We start from the raw sequence: 15,000 nt of genomic DNA, 5'->3' as shown, positions 1-15,000 counted from the left end.
GACATTAAATACAGTAACTCCAAGTACACGTTGGGTTTTTTCAGATAGTAAAACGTTTGCCTAGATAAACCCTCCCTTTGTCACTTGTTTGTTGCAGCTTGTGCACTGGCTTTTGGGTTGGCAAACCACCTAAACGATGATTTCAGGATGTGTTTCGCATGTGACTGGCTGGGCGGTATGGCAGCCTAGCATACGAATAGGACTATCCCCAGCACGGGGTTTATCTTCTGTAGCTGCTACCTTGTCGGTCTCCTGGGTTTTCTCCTGAGGTGAGCTAAGCAGCTGCAGCAGCTTCTCCCTCCCAGAGCAGAGTGCCAGTGAGCTATCGGGTGGCTGTGCAGAGGACCTGCATGCAGGAGGACCTGCTGCTCCCTCATCAAACCCCATCAGGCCCGGGGAAGCTCCCCAGCACAGGGTTTGTGCTAGTCCCAGGTTGCTTCGAGAGCCCCTGTAGCCAGGGTGCTGGTTGGGAAGGGAGCACGATCACCCTGCTTGGGGCTTGGAGGAGCCTCACATGCAGTTTTGAGAGCAACAACCCCTGGCCTGTTCATGGTCAGAGAAAGGCAACAACCAGAAGGGCTGCCTGCTTTGTGCGAGGGCAAGGATGCAAGTGATCAACCAGCACTATACAGGGAATGGGGATGCTGGACTAAGAGCTTCCCAAAGCACTGCTGCTGACACTAAGTCTAAAGGATACCTGAAGCAGGTCTAAGCTGGGGAGAGGCACTTGGAGGAGAGAGGGAAATGCCTAAGCACTAACTCCTCTCTTCCCCACAAAAGAAAGAGGGCTCTTGGAGTACTCCTTGGCAGCTTTTTCTGGGAAGTGGGAAGGTGCACATCTCTGAGGGACTGGGAGGGGATGAGGGCAGTGCATGAAATGCAAACCCGTTTGTCAGAGGTAAAGGTTTGGGTTTTCCTACCTGGTGGTGTTTATCTGTCCCTGGGGGTGAGCAGCTCATAGTTTTTCTAACCCTCACAGCAGAGTTGTTCTTTGCAGAGAGAAGAGCACCCTTGTGCTGTCAGCCGTGCTACTTGCAGTCTGCTCACACAGTGGGATTTACATCAAGAACACTGAATCCATGAATCCAACCCCAGTGTACGTCCTTGACTTAGGGTGCAGGAGTTACACAGTGATACCCCAGTACATTGTGATGAAATTAGTTTATACAGTTGGATTTTTTTATACTTCTAACTTGGTATTATTCTGGGAGGGAGGCGTATAGAAAGATAATGCAGGACTCGGTGCTTCAGTGATTCCAAATTTGCGTGCCTTGCATTTAACAAGAAGTCCATACTGATACGGGGGGTATTTGAGCCTAAGCTTTTACCTGCACCAGCAGGGAGTATAGATCCCGTAGGATATGCTGGTGTTGGTAGCAGGCACTCAAACTTTCTGTCTCTGGTGTACTTGCACAAGTAAGATTAAAGCAATAATTTGCCCAGCTTCACATTTGCTACTGCTGGTAACACGTACGATGAAAGTACGTCAGGCCAGCTATCAGCTGTCCTGTGACAGGGGCAGTTCCCCAAACCAATTGTAGGTAGAGCAAAATTGAATGTGAAGGTGGATGAGGTGGCCTCCATACAAAATTTCATGGTGCCAATTTCACACTGTCCCTTTGAAGCCCTGCACTTTACGAGTATATGCACATCCTGCATTACCCAAACCTGGTGAAAGGAATAAAGCTTGAGTGTGGCTTTGGCGGTCCTGTTAGCTCTGTGGATGAACCTCATCAACATGGTAGTAAATAAACATCTTCAGGAAACTGCTCTTCAACAAGGAGCAAGTGCTGCTGGCTACAATTCTTTTATAGTCCAAAGTCAAATATTACACAGGAAACCTTAATAAAAGCTAGAAGATGGAATTGGATAATGAAAATCCAGTTACTACAGTGGAGACCAGTTAAGAGACAGAAGATTTTACAGGAAAAAAGACACTTCTACTGCAAACACGCTAGGACACAGTCTACTCATACAGAGGTAAGCGCTTGGGTAATCAGTACAGAATCAAAACAATACTTTAGAAAGATTTAAATCTCAGTCTTGATATTGTATCAATGTATTTATATATGTATCTATAATTTAGAGTATATTACGTACATATTTGACACCAGATTGCAATAAAAAAATCTTAAACAACTTGATAAATTACTCTATAGATGGCAACTTTGGTTGGAGGATAGTTTAGATACACACAGAATGTTTCAGGAATACAGTGGATAGATATTTTTTTAATATCCTATGCTGCTTTAAGACATTGATTTATGCAGAAATACTAGCCCTGGAAACCAAATCCATGAGAATGACAGATCCTGTGGGGGAGAGGAAAAAAACTCACCCTACCCTGAATACTTATATGGCTTTTATTTGTTATTAAGTGGTGTTTTGACATACCAGACTACACCTTGGGCAGTCTAGGTACTGTACTCAGCTCTTCCCCAACATTATGTCATGCCAGCATCTTTAAAGGAGAGGGCAGTGCTTGTGGCAGGTTTAGGATTGACAAATGCTGAAATTGGCCCCCAGCATGCACAGGCAGCAGCAGCCCAACTCTGCCTCTCAGAAACATGCCTGAGCACCTAAGCCCCAGCTAGAGCAGAGCTCCCTCTTGCCTGCAAGTTTCTTGGTTCTTGCTCCAGTGTGACTGAACTAGCACTGCTGCTGCGGTGGCACCTAACAGGGCAGGAATTTCTCTTGTGAAAGGAGAAATCTGGAACAGTGTCACTTCTTAAAATAAAAAAAAAGCCACCTTAATGTCCTATGGTACCTTAGAGCTTAATTTATTATACATTACTTTAAGAGTCTTCATTTACAAATGAAGTCACTTCATCTAAATACAATTTGAACACATGGTACATAATAATATATGATGGTTTATTGTAGATGATAGTAACAAATGATTTCTAGCTAGAAGTTCAACAGGAAGAAAGTATTTTGTTTCTGGTTTCACAGGGTATATAGATAGAGTATCCGTGGTATATGACTGCTGAGAAGTTTTCTTCTTTGCAAAAGTATATTAAAAGACCTCATATATATCCCATTCCATCGAAAGTATCATTAAACAGTAATAAACAGAAGTGTGAGAGTTCACAGGCTTTTCTAAAGTGAGTCAAACAGAGGTTTGTTCACTAGAGTTTCTGTCTCTGGTGAGCAGCTCAATGCAACTCCATTAATAAGTGCATTATATTATTTGCATGCTTTAGCTGTCTTGAAGATCTTAAATTGTTATCTTCTGAGGTCCAGATGCATGCCATATGGTGTTTGTGCAACTAAAAATGAAGGGGTCTATTCTCGTCTCGATGTGTGGGGAATCCCTGAACACCAAGAGAAGAACATATCCTTAAGGGTTAAAGGAGGGAACACATTTTTATTTGATTACAGGGCTTACGGAAGTGACTTCTTATATTTGCTACAAAGAATATAAATCAAAAGAGCTGTAGGTTGTTTTAGGGTTCTGGAAACGGCTTAACTTAGGCTTCACGATACCACCCCTCTACGTAGCTTTCCCTAGGAATCTACTTTCAAACTGAATTACAGAAAGTAGCATTTTTGTTTGCTGTAACACAGAACTGCACAAACATCCTTTTTCTCCATTAAGACATTTACAGTGGCTCGCAGTTGTGCACCACAGGACTAGGCTGGAGAGGAGGCTGGATCATAGGAAGCTGTAGACCTGCTATGACTACAGCCCCCCATGTAAATCACATACTTTCTATCACCTTAACAGCAAACATAGTCAAACACAAAGCTTGGTTCATATCACAGTATTCTGGGGGGGGAAATGGGGGGGGGAAAGGCAATAAAATACAAAGATACTCCCCCTCCCCACAATATGTTGCCTCGGTCTACCATTTGCAAGTACCTCTATGAGACAGCACTGTATTACCCATTGCACGTTCTCATGATAATTGCAAATAAAGGTGGCATCAATTTCAATAATTTTCTACATAATCATATCAAAACTGATAGAGACTTAAGCCGTCTCAATGCCTTAGCTAAACAGCCAGTGCTTCCATTCATTCTGGCATCGAGACGTGGAGCAGCAGATAGTCCCAGCCCAGCTCATTAGGGAATTCTTTCTACAAATTTGTGATGCTGTCTCTGAAGAAATAAATCCCACGTCTCTTTAGCAACCAAATGTCAGTGCGATATCAACGCTGAGTGGCAATTTCCAGCAAGAAAATTAAATCTGTTTTGCAATCTGTTTCACTATATTTGCCATTTAGGACCGTAAAATGGATCTGTGAGAAGTATTTGCTTCTAAAGAATTTGTGATTGTCGTTTCATTTCATTTATCTGCCCGTATTTTAGGTGGATGCTAATGTGAATATTCAGATTTTTCAGGTTTTGTCATTCAGTATGTACCCGGAATTGCACCAGATTAAGCTCCTTTCCAAATAAACCAACAGCAAACACAGTTTCTAATGATACAGGCTTTACAAATCATTAGGAATTGAGTAATACTATGCAAAACGGACACTGCAAAGCAACTTTCTGGATCTATCCAGGACAGACATTCGCTGGAGAGCAGACAGAGCAATCTCGCAGAAGCATTATCACTTACAAAGCAAACTTACCTTGCATTAATGAGGTACTGTGCTAAGCTGATGTTTGCAGGGGATCCTGTGATTGTAACTTGTCGTTCTGCGGAGCCTTCTGTGGCATTAGCAATCTTGATCTGCGCTCCTGACATCTGCCTGATTTCATTTATCTTACTGCCTTGTCTGCCAATAATGCAGCCTATTAACTGGAGCGGGACAAAGACTGAGATTAGTGCCACAGACACAAGCAAAAACCACTAAACTGCTATTTGTAGTATTGATAACAACATGGTTATGAAAAGCTCAGTATGAAAACAAAAGATTTTTGCTGTGCTGTTTGGAGGGAATAACTAACGCAGCCTACTGGGTCTACGGTCATACGTCCTTACACCAGGTTTCGCTGTTACATGGTTATCAACTCAGTATCGGGCTATTTTGCTGTGTTCCGTGGCAAACAGCGACGGCGTGCCATGGTGCTGACAAATACAAAACACAACCCAGCCTGACTCGCCAGTGGCAGCAGCAAGACAAGAGCGGCAGCTGGAAGTCAGGCTGTGCACCCAAAGCTGCTGCCATGCAGCTCTGCACTGTCCTGGCACGCTGCTATCCCTGGACAGACGACCCTGGGCACACGTGGCCCTCGCTTGGCCAAGTACTGCACTATTAAAATCAGTGGGATTTACAGCTCTGAAACTGTGGGCAGAAGCAGCCATGGGAAGAGACTGACTGTTCTGTGTTCCTTTAGAGAAACGTACCAGAACTCCTATTTTGGGTATAAAACGGAGCTCGGGTTGTATGTGCATGTCCCTAGATCCCCTCAATTATTGTGGTAAAATTCCTCTGGTGTTATCTTCAATTAACAGAGTTTTAAAGGTCGTTTAAATGCTTTTGGTGGAGTCGCAGGTTTTTGGAAGCTGTGTGCAAGAGCTTGAAGAAGTGTTTAGCAGCACACGTAACTTCAGTGGGGTAAGGGAGCGTGATAGCTGTGCCAGGGTGTTTTGCTCCTCCAGCACAGGGAACAAGAGCAAGTGGGCACCAAGCCATCAGCTGAGGCTGCGTTGTTCTGGCTTACGTAAGGGCGAGGAGGGTGACTTGTGTTAAGGAAGGGTGGGTGCCGAGAAGGTCAGCAATGGCCAGAATGGGTAGAAAATGGACACTTGGCTCTACAGGTCTGTTGACACGGGGATGATACTGCCAGTTTGGCAGAAGAATGTGACAAGATGCAAAGACTGCCTTCCCCTCCCACCCTTCCCTCTGCTTCAGGCCCTGACGTATCAACCTTCCTGGTACTGTAGCACTTCGAGTATCTTGCCAGAAACACAGTCACATTGTCCAAATACCACAAGGAGACCCCCCTTCCCCCAGTGTAATCCTTGCTTCACGCTCACAAACAAGCAGAAAGCCAAAGCAGGTACTCGGGTAGCCGAAACAGAGACCAAGCACAAGAGCAGCACCCACGAGGGAGAAAAACAGGGTTTCAGGAAACACACAGAGGATTTCCCGTCCTGTTCAAGCAGGAGGGCTGAGCTCCCTGTCCTTATCTCAAGGACCTGTTTTAGTGTGAGGCTGCACATGTCAGCGCAGAGGAGTGAGGTGAGCTTTGCCAGCAAGCCCCTAGCCTGCCTCTGAGTTAGGTAGCGAGGATTCAGCCCAGACTGGTCAAGGATATTCGTAATGCAAACTTCTGGGAGAGAGGTTTGGTCACCTTCGGTCTGAATCTCTCCAAAGTCATCCTTCGCTGCTGTGACAAGGGGCTGCTTGACCATGCTCTGCAAGCCGCAACACGGCTCAGGCAGAACTTATGCATCCAAACACGCACCTCTTCAAGACTGCCCCTTCTAATGGTGCCAGCTGCCCTCCGTTCCCTGCCGCTGTTCTGCAGCTGGCCGTTTCACACGATTCGGCAGGCTGTGTGTAATTCAGTCCCACAGAAGTCCCTCACCACAAAAGCAAGCTTCCCCAGACTTTGGAAGTTGCTACCTTGCATGCAGTGCTCCATGTTTCAGATACGGATTTGCTGCTTTTCCATGCTCCAACTAGACCGAGTTAGGGAATGTGGAGAGCGGTAAACATAGAGCTGTTTTCAAGGACATCAGGTGCTGCATTATTTTTGCTGCTCACCTGCTTGCTCAACATACAGTGAGCCTCACTCTCACACCCAGAATAAATCAAGAGGAAATGCTCCAGAAAACAAGTGATAAAGCTGCCCCATGTAAGACAGGAGCCAAACCTACTGTAACTACACCAAGCCTACTATGCACTGTAGTATAATGTATAATATATATAATATGCACATACGTACATAAAAACGCACGAACAGAATATGTGTATTCATGTATATTTTAACACTGTCTCTGACTGTGGCAGTAGTGCAGGCTTACAGAAAAAAAAGACAGAAGCAGTGTGAGGTATAAAACAAAGTTTCCACTGGTATCCCAAATTCCCACCGGTATCCCAAATTCCCACCTAAGGTTTACAGACTACCTGAGCAGCGGCTGGTGTATCTGCTCATGTAAGGTGTCCCTGCCAATGGCAGGGGGGGTGGAACTAGATGGTCTTTAAGGTCCTTTCCAACCCAAACCATTCTATGATTCTATACAAGGATCTACTGTGATCTGTCCCGCCTCAAGAATGATTTTTAATGAAACAGACTTTTTTTCATTATTGGTTTGTTCATTTATTCTCCATAGGCATTTGGGGGACTGGACCATGATGTCTTAAGACATCTGTCATCTGTGCCTCAGTCAGCTACACCCAGGGACACCATACTTTCTGTTCCCATAAGGACCTGCCACTGTTAATGCCATTTTATTCTGGGATTTCTGTGAAACACACTTACGTTGTGTAACCTAGGCAGCAGCAGAAGGCCAGATAAGACCCCAGCAAGGAAAGAAAGGCAACTAAATGCCCCTGTAAGAGGTTTTGATGAGGAAAAACAGATATTAGATAAAGATCAAAGTGACTTATGAGAGGGACCTGGAGAAACATCCTGTCTGTTATCTTTTTAGAGATACCCAGAAGCTATGAGAAAACCTAGAAAGGCAGATCTTCTGAACACATTATTTGGAGAGGAAGCCTTGGCTTTTAGCATGTGGAAAATAACTTTCTGTAAAATGCATTTTTTTCTTCTCCAGCATCTCTTTGTTATTGTGCAACAGGTTACTTGCGATTATCAGCATACTGTATGAACACAGCAAGAGGATGCTGTTACAGGAATTGCTAATAACAGAATAAAAAAAAGATCTGTCACTGCCTTTAGTGACACAGAGAGTAAGGAAAATTTACTTTAATACGAAGCTATGCAAATTGTACATGGCTATTAATATCTACTTCCTGTAGAGTAGGCTAAAGTCTGAGCTCCTTATTCTCTTTGTATCTGCTTTTGCTCCATCAGATTCTTACGGAGGCTTTGGCTTTATGTGCTTATCACTGGCTTGTTTTTACAAAGTAAGTGTAGCACATGTACCTGACATCTCTAGTAGCTGCAGAGCATGTAGACATCTGCAAGTCTCATGTTCTTCTTCATGCTGGACTTTGGCACACACAAGCACATACGGTAAGTAAACCAGGGGACTTAGTGCAGCACAGGGGATCTCTGGAGTCGGGGCAGGCAGAGGATTGCCCACATGCAGCCACAGGGCTGCACCGCAGCTCCACACCAGGGCCTGCAGCTTCCTGCACCTTCAACCAGATAAATAATCACCATGCCACACCGACTGCCTGCGGGACTAGGAGAAGTTTACCAGGAAAGCAAAGCCAAACTACCCATGCAGGCTTTGCTGCACAACTGCTGTTGCCTCTCCCGCCCTGAGCTCCCTCTATGCACAGCATCTGACTGGCAGGGCACACACAAAACACAGGAGCTGGCACCCCCTTTCTCAGCTTCCTCTCTGCATCATGTTCCTCTGTCTCCCTCGCCTCCTCATTTTTGGCTACCCAGAGAGCAGCCCTGCTGCAGCGGTGACGGTGCCGCAGAACACCAGCATGCACAGTTACACTGGGAGACCCCAGGGACCGTACCCTCTTGCTGCTGCAGCCCAAGGACAGCCTGTGAGACTGAGTGGAAGCCTCGGGGAGACACACAGGGAAGTTGTTTCTCCCTCTGCAAAATTCCCAAGCAGCCCCTGACGCCCAACAGGAGGCGAGAGCCCCATCTCCCCTCTAAGCCAGCACCGCAGCACTGGGTGCACGCACACACGTGTACGCAGTGCATGCAGGCAGACCTAAAGCCTCTGGTCATTTAATGCACCCTTGACACCACTGTTTCTGGCCTTGGTTTTGCTCCTTTAGCAACAACTGCAAGGCACACACTGCACAGCCAGAAAAATCTTCTATTAGAAACAAAGCACGGGTGTGTGTTTGCTTCACAGACGCCGAGCCAGGCCATTTCACACCACCTGCATGAGAAACTGATGGGGGGTTTAATTTTCTACAGGACACTACAGGACACAAGGCCAGCTTTCCCCTTCTCTTTCTCTCCTATAAACTCTGAAAGAAGCAAAGTCAGAAGATTGACCTTGGATTTATATCACTGATGGCAAGAACAACATCTTCCTGAAAGTGAGATTAAAAAACTTGCACTGTAAGGATGTTCCCATAAAACTCTCAACATACAGTAAATTGGGTTGTAAAGCAGGTACTGATAAATCAGCAGGGCACCTTTTAAGTAACAAACTTTCTGAAATCACAGCACTCACGCCTTTGCTTTTCTGCTATTCTTTGTCTTTTTCTTACTGTAAATCATTGCCACTGAGTTTAATAGGGCTTACACAATATTGTAAGTATCTCTTAAGTAATATAATTGCTATTTGTGATCCTGTTCATGCTTAGAAGCTTTTTTTACTGGAGGGGAAATCTTCCATTTTCCAATTGACTCATTTGTAATGAAAACTGAACACCCCCCGCCCCCCTTGCAATGAAAGTGAATAAAACAGGGAGGCATTTTTACATGACACGCAGTGCATCACTTAGGCATTTTGAGTAGCTGTTTTAAGAGTCAGCAGCATATATTCCTCATGGAGACTGGGTCTGTCCATCACAGCCAGTCAAGAGTTGCTGGAGCAGGAATCTTTTTAGCCCTTGTTTTTCAAACAAACCCCTTACACTGCACATTTCTGTAAGTGAATAAGCTTTTTTCCTCATGAAAAATGCTGTCTCAGGTCAGCGTGGGGTGCAGCAGAGACTGTCACAGCACAAGCCGTTGTGGAGCAGGCTCTGGACCCCTTGGCACGGAGGTCTCCAGCCCAACGCACAGCACACGGGGCTGCATGCTTCTCCACCCTCTTAGCCCTTCTGCTGAGACCACCCGTGTTAGTGCCACGTGAGAGATGGATTTTGATAACTCATTTAAGACCACTGTAAGCAGGGTGCAGCCAGGCTTTAGCAGAGCCAGTAAGCACCATCACAGAACTAAACCAGCAGCGCTGCAGGCCTAACATGACACGGGACAGTCACTACTGCTGCCCTGTCCAGCATTTCACTGACCCCTAAAATCCCCTCCCCAACAGACTAAATGCTGTACAGTGTATTCTGGGGACCATAATAATCAGCCAAAGATGAGAGGTTTCCCCTTCTGGTGGCAGAGGAGCGAGAGAAGAGAAAGCGATACTGACTATTGGTCCACTTACATCATTGGGAATAGTAAGTTCATGGGAACTGGTTGGAGTAGTGGCATCCAGTCCTATTCAGGGGACAGAGGGAAAATGTTACGCCAGTTTGCAAGAAGGGCAAGACACAACAAATGACACTTTATAGGAGGAAACATACAGAAAGAAGGGGAGAAAAAGAAGAAGAGAGAAGCAAAGAAAAACAGAGAACTGCTAGTGAAACAGAAAAGCAAGAGATGCAAAAGTCAGAGGGCTGCACTAATTTTAAATGAGTCTTATTTTAATTAACCTTTAACCCACCAAAGCAACAAATGTCACATGAGATTCCACAGGGTCATAAAAAGCTTCTAGAAAATGAAGGGTTTCCCCTAAAAACAGTCTCTGAAGCTTGTTGTAAACACATCGATTGTCAAACTCATGGATGGCTGAAATTGCACCTGTCTACCAGGAGTTCCAGACTACCAAAAATGAAAGTCAAATGAACAATTAACAGAACAAAATACATAGATATGAGAAAGAAAAAATAATAAACTAAGGATGAGGAAATTAACCTAGGAAAATTTGGAAATTATGCGTGGGATTAGTTGCTGAAGAAATGTTGGGAAGGGGAATTTTTAAAGGGAAATGTACAAAATACTCTAAGCTGCAAAATACTCTAAGCTGCATACATTTGTTTGTAAATTGGGTGGACAAAAGGAAAGTGCTCAGGAAAAATGGAATTACTGCTCTAACACATGATAACGTTACAGAAACGTACATCTCACAAATATAGCCAGGAAAAGATTAAGGAGCAGCATGTTAATGACAAGAATATGGAAAATATAAAACCAGGAAAGGCAATTTAGTATTACTTGTAGGTATTTTATCCCATACATCATGAAGAAATGAAAGTATATTTTGGATGTTATTCTGGATGTCTCCATGTCTAATTTTCTCTTTTTTTGGGGTGTATTACTATTGTCATTATCATCATCATTATCTGTAAAGACATACCCAAAATACTAATTTCCAACCAGCAAAGATGGGAAAGAAGTACTCTTACAAAAGAGGGACTCACATTTTACTTATATTTACATTGAATTAAGGGTTGCATATGCTTGTTTTACATTAAAAATATAAAACAATGAAGTTGCTCACAGAGTCCGATGTATGCGATAAAATGTTATTCGCCATACAAAGCATGTACCAGTATACAGGTACTTCTGTTTTGTGAAGATTTAGATGCCAAGCATGTATGTAGCAAAGTGCAGTAAAAAAGATTTATTGCAGGGTTAACTGACTTCTCACTCCTGAATCAAGAAGTCAGCTTCAGCTTTAATAGGTATGGACCAAATTCGCAGTCCTTAATTTAACTAGATTTCTATTGCATTTGTAGCTGTATCTGCATATCTAGCAGGCACTTCTGCCAGCAGTGATGATTACAGATGCTCTTAAGATACTGGGCTCTACAAGGAAACGAGTGTCGGCGTGCCGTAATTTCTTTAATCAGTATTCCTGTATCACAATTACATACTGGTTTCCTTTGTTTGCTTCTTTCTGAACCATGTTACCAAACTGGAAATTTGACAAGATGCCTTCTCAAGTATTTCACTTAGGATCAACTGGTACACACTGTATGGTCCGTAATAACTTTAACAAGGACTGCAGAAAAGAAACTCAGGGCTTTTAGCCAATGGCACAAATGAAGCGGCTTTGATTAATAAATGTAACAAACAAAGCACGTTTTAGTAATGATGAAAGGAACTGTAAAAGAGGTACGGGAGGGAAGAAGAGAGATTAATGTGTAAAAACAAAAGGATCGCTGGTCATTGACCACATTTATTATTTAAAATGATGTAATGACCACGGGAAACAAAGCTGTTAAGAAGAAGGACATCCCCAGGGGGTCATGGGTACGTACCAGGGAAACCAGGGGTGGTCTGCCCAAGGGGAGTAAAGGGGGGATGCTGCATAGCCAACTGGTGAAGCTTGGTCAACTGCAGGGCAGGATGGGAAATTAGAACTAACCAATCAAATGGAATTATTTCAGAGCAGAGAAACCATCTTACATGTTCTAAAACTGGATTAATTAAAATTATATTGAAAAAAAAAGTTTAATCATTCTAATCTACTGTAGAGAAAAATAAAACCCACACTGGTTATAAATGATATCTCTACTGTTATTACATGTAATGGCTATTGTTAATATTAACTAATAACTGTAGAATTACATATTAAAAGAACTCAAATATATCACATGCAAAAAAGACCAAGATATCTGTCATTTGTTCCTGGGCCATTGTACTTTCTACCCGTTATTACACAAGGTAAGAGGTGCAGCTGAGCTAACACTTTGCTGTACAGTGTGTCATTCAAGAAAGGTGTCCTTAGGCCATGTCTTTATTGCTAACTGTAGAAAGCAAATGTTGCCCAGAACAAATAAGAGGGAGAGGAACAAAAAGGGAGTAATTTACATGTGCTGGACTCACGTCTGGATGAGGGATGGCATACTGCCCCTGAATCGTGAACGCCTGAAAACAACAAGCAGAGTTAAGACACAGGTCAGTCAGGAGGGACAAGCAGCACTCCTGTTCTCATCAGAAAAGCTCCTCCTGGCTCCCCAGGCAAATACCACCCACTTTGCTTTCAGTGCTGAGTGAATCTTAATTGTCTTGTGCTGCTTGATGATGCTTGGCACTACAGAAAGGTCTCTGTCAGGCTGCCTGCACATCCCTTGCAAGCAGGGGATGCCACGTGCTGCTGCAAGATGACCTTAGTTCTCAGGACCTTTCTCACCTCCAGCTCCATCTGCCAGAAGCAGAGCTGGGCATACTGCAGGGATTGAGGAGCACGGAGGTGGCCACTTCCCCTCCCTGCTGCTCCATTCACCAAGTGCCACCAATGCATGCAGAGAGATGCTGATGCTGAAGCAGCACGGGGGGCAGCGAGGATGGGGCAGACCTGCCTGGGGGACGCCTTGCCCTGCCGTCCAGCTCCTGACTGCTGTGTGGAGGGAGACATGCCAGCTGGCTCTGAGCTATCTCACCTGGCTAGCACAGCCATAGATGCTAAATGCCAGCAAACGTGTGTCCCGGTGCATCCCACAGTGAGCACATGTGTTGGACAACAGCCTGTCCTGCAGTGCCTGGGCACAGGGCCAGCACGCCTCCTTGGAGATAGGAGCATGATGGAGACCCCCAGAGTGGTGGTCTTATCTCCCACAAGAAGCCAAACATCCTCTCTCCAAATCTAGCCTCTCTGCACAAGAGCAGTGCACGGGGTATGGTTTCTGGCATGCCTGGCACCAGTTAGGACAGCCCTTTGCCTCTCCTGCAGGCTCAGTTCAACTCGCTGTAATAGCCTACAAAAGAACAACTATAGAGAGTTTGTAATTTTCAATTATATCCTGTAGGGCTTTTCTGAAAGGAATGGCATGTCAGAAAATTTTTAATGTGCTTGTGCTTAGACAGGCAGGAAAGCAGAAGGACAAATTATAACGTATAAATATTTGTAGTGGGAGAATTATAAATAGGAACAGAGCTGATTAGCTTAGTTTGCAAAGTGCTTATTTGACAAAAGGCCTCTTAGAAAGTAATGAATCCTTGCAAATGATAAAACAATTCATTTAATGGAGTTCAGATATTAAAACTTTAATGCCTCAACTGCTTGATGCACATTTCTGCAGCAGTATTTTCCTTCTGGAGAAGAAACATTTCATTTAATTTTTAAATTAGTTATAAAGCAAGGCTGCAATCCTGCAAACATTACGCACATTAGCAGTTTTCAGGCAGAAGTGTGTGTGACTGGGTGCTCATGGGCAAACAGAGATGACAGGAAAAGGTTCCAGTCCACCCAAATACGTGGTCACTCCCGTCAGTGGGTCTTAAGCAAGCACACATTCAAGCAAGCAAAGCCTGTGTTTAAGTGTTTTACCAAATGAGTACAACCTTAAGGAGATGTTACGCTGCATTGCTGAGCGCAGGCTCTGTGTGAAGCCAAGCACAGGAGCAGCCTCAGGGAGGTTATAGCTGGAAATGATGCTGGGCAGGGCTTAGGTCCGTAAGCAAACAGTTGGTTTGGAAACCATGCTTTGGTCTCTGAGCCTCTTTGCTGGACCACAAGTGTCCTGTCTGATCCTGGCTTTTCTTCAAACCCAGCTGAGAGAACATCTTTGACATCTCTGCCCAGAGAAGCTGTGGCTGCCCCATCCCTGGCAGTGTTCAAGGCCAGGTTGGACACAGGGGCTTGGAGCAACCTGGTCTAATGGAAGGGGTTCCTGCCCACGGCAGGGGGGTTGGAACTGGATGAGCTTTAAGGCCCCTTCCAACCCAAACCATCCTATGATTCTATGGTTCTATACCAGGGGTGCTTCTCAAGCAGTGGTCTGCAAAACCAGCAAGAAGCCACCCCAAAAAAGAAACTAGTGAACCTAATAGAAGGCACCCTTTCCTCATCATTCCTCTCTCTTCCATGTATGCATACAAGGAAGCGAGCAAACTGGAGAAATAACAAAACTAATGAACATTCAGAGCTCAGACTAGCTTTTATTTGGTTGTCAATGAAAACCATAAAAGCAGCACGGACAAGATGGGTGTTGAATTTTCTCTCCCAGTTAAAAAAAGAGCAAAAGCAGCTCTTAATTTCTTAGGCTCCCCAAAGGTCATTTAATTGATTTAGGTTGCAAAAAACCATCTTGGACTGCTTTATCCCTTGGCAGAGGAGCTGTGCCCTTCTGTAGCTGAGGCTGCTTGTATTAAGTACAAGTAGCCTGGTAGTGGCTACTGAGACATCTGTACTGCAATGTTTCGCTAAGGACGTGAGCTACATGTCTGCTTCCATCAATGCCAAGAGCAGCTTTCCCAGTGACGTACTGA

At 44.4% G+C, this 15,000-nt stretch overlaps 1 protein-coding gene across 1 annotated transcript in view; it reads right to left on the bottom strand.

Annotated features, from left to right (window-relative positions):
* The window catches only part of LOC104406550 (poly(rC)-binding protein 3-like), a 48,528-nt gene that overhangs the window by 3,969 nt on the left and 29,559 nt on the right, over positions 1–15,000 (bottom strand). The window contains exons 8-11 of the mRNA XM_010015565.1: positions 12,616–12,657; positions 12,048–12,123; positions 10,169–10,221; positions 4,578–4,747 (exon numbers count right to left, since the gene is read on the bottom strand). Coding sequence (XP_010013867.1) covers positions 4,578–4,747; positions 10,169–10,221; positions 12,048–12,123; positions 12,616–12,657 — 341 coding nt within the window. The remainder of the gene's footprint in view (positions 1–4,577; positions 4,748–10,168; positions 10,222–12,047; positions 12,124–12,615; positions 12,658–15,000) is intronic.

The sequence above is a fragment of the Nestor notabilis genome, unplaced genomic scaffold (assembly GCF_000696875.1).
Source record: "Nestor notabilis isolate BGI_N333 unplaced genomic scaffold, ASM69687v1 scaffold13425, whole genome shotgun sequence".
Lineage (NCBI taxonomy): Eukaryota > Metazoa > Chordata > Aves > Psittaciformes > Psittacidae > Nestor > Nestor notabilis.
This window is presented reverse-complemented; position numbering and strand designations above follow the sequence as displayed.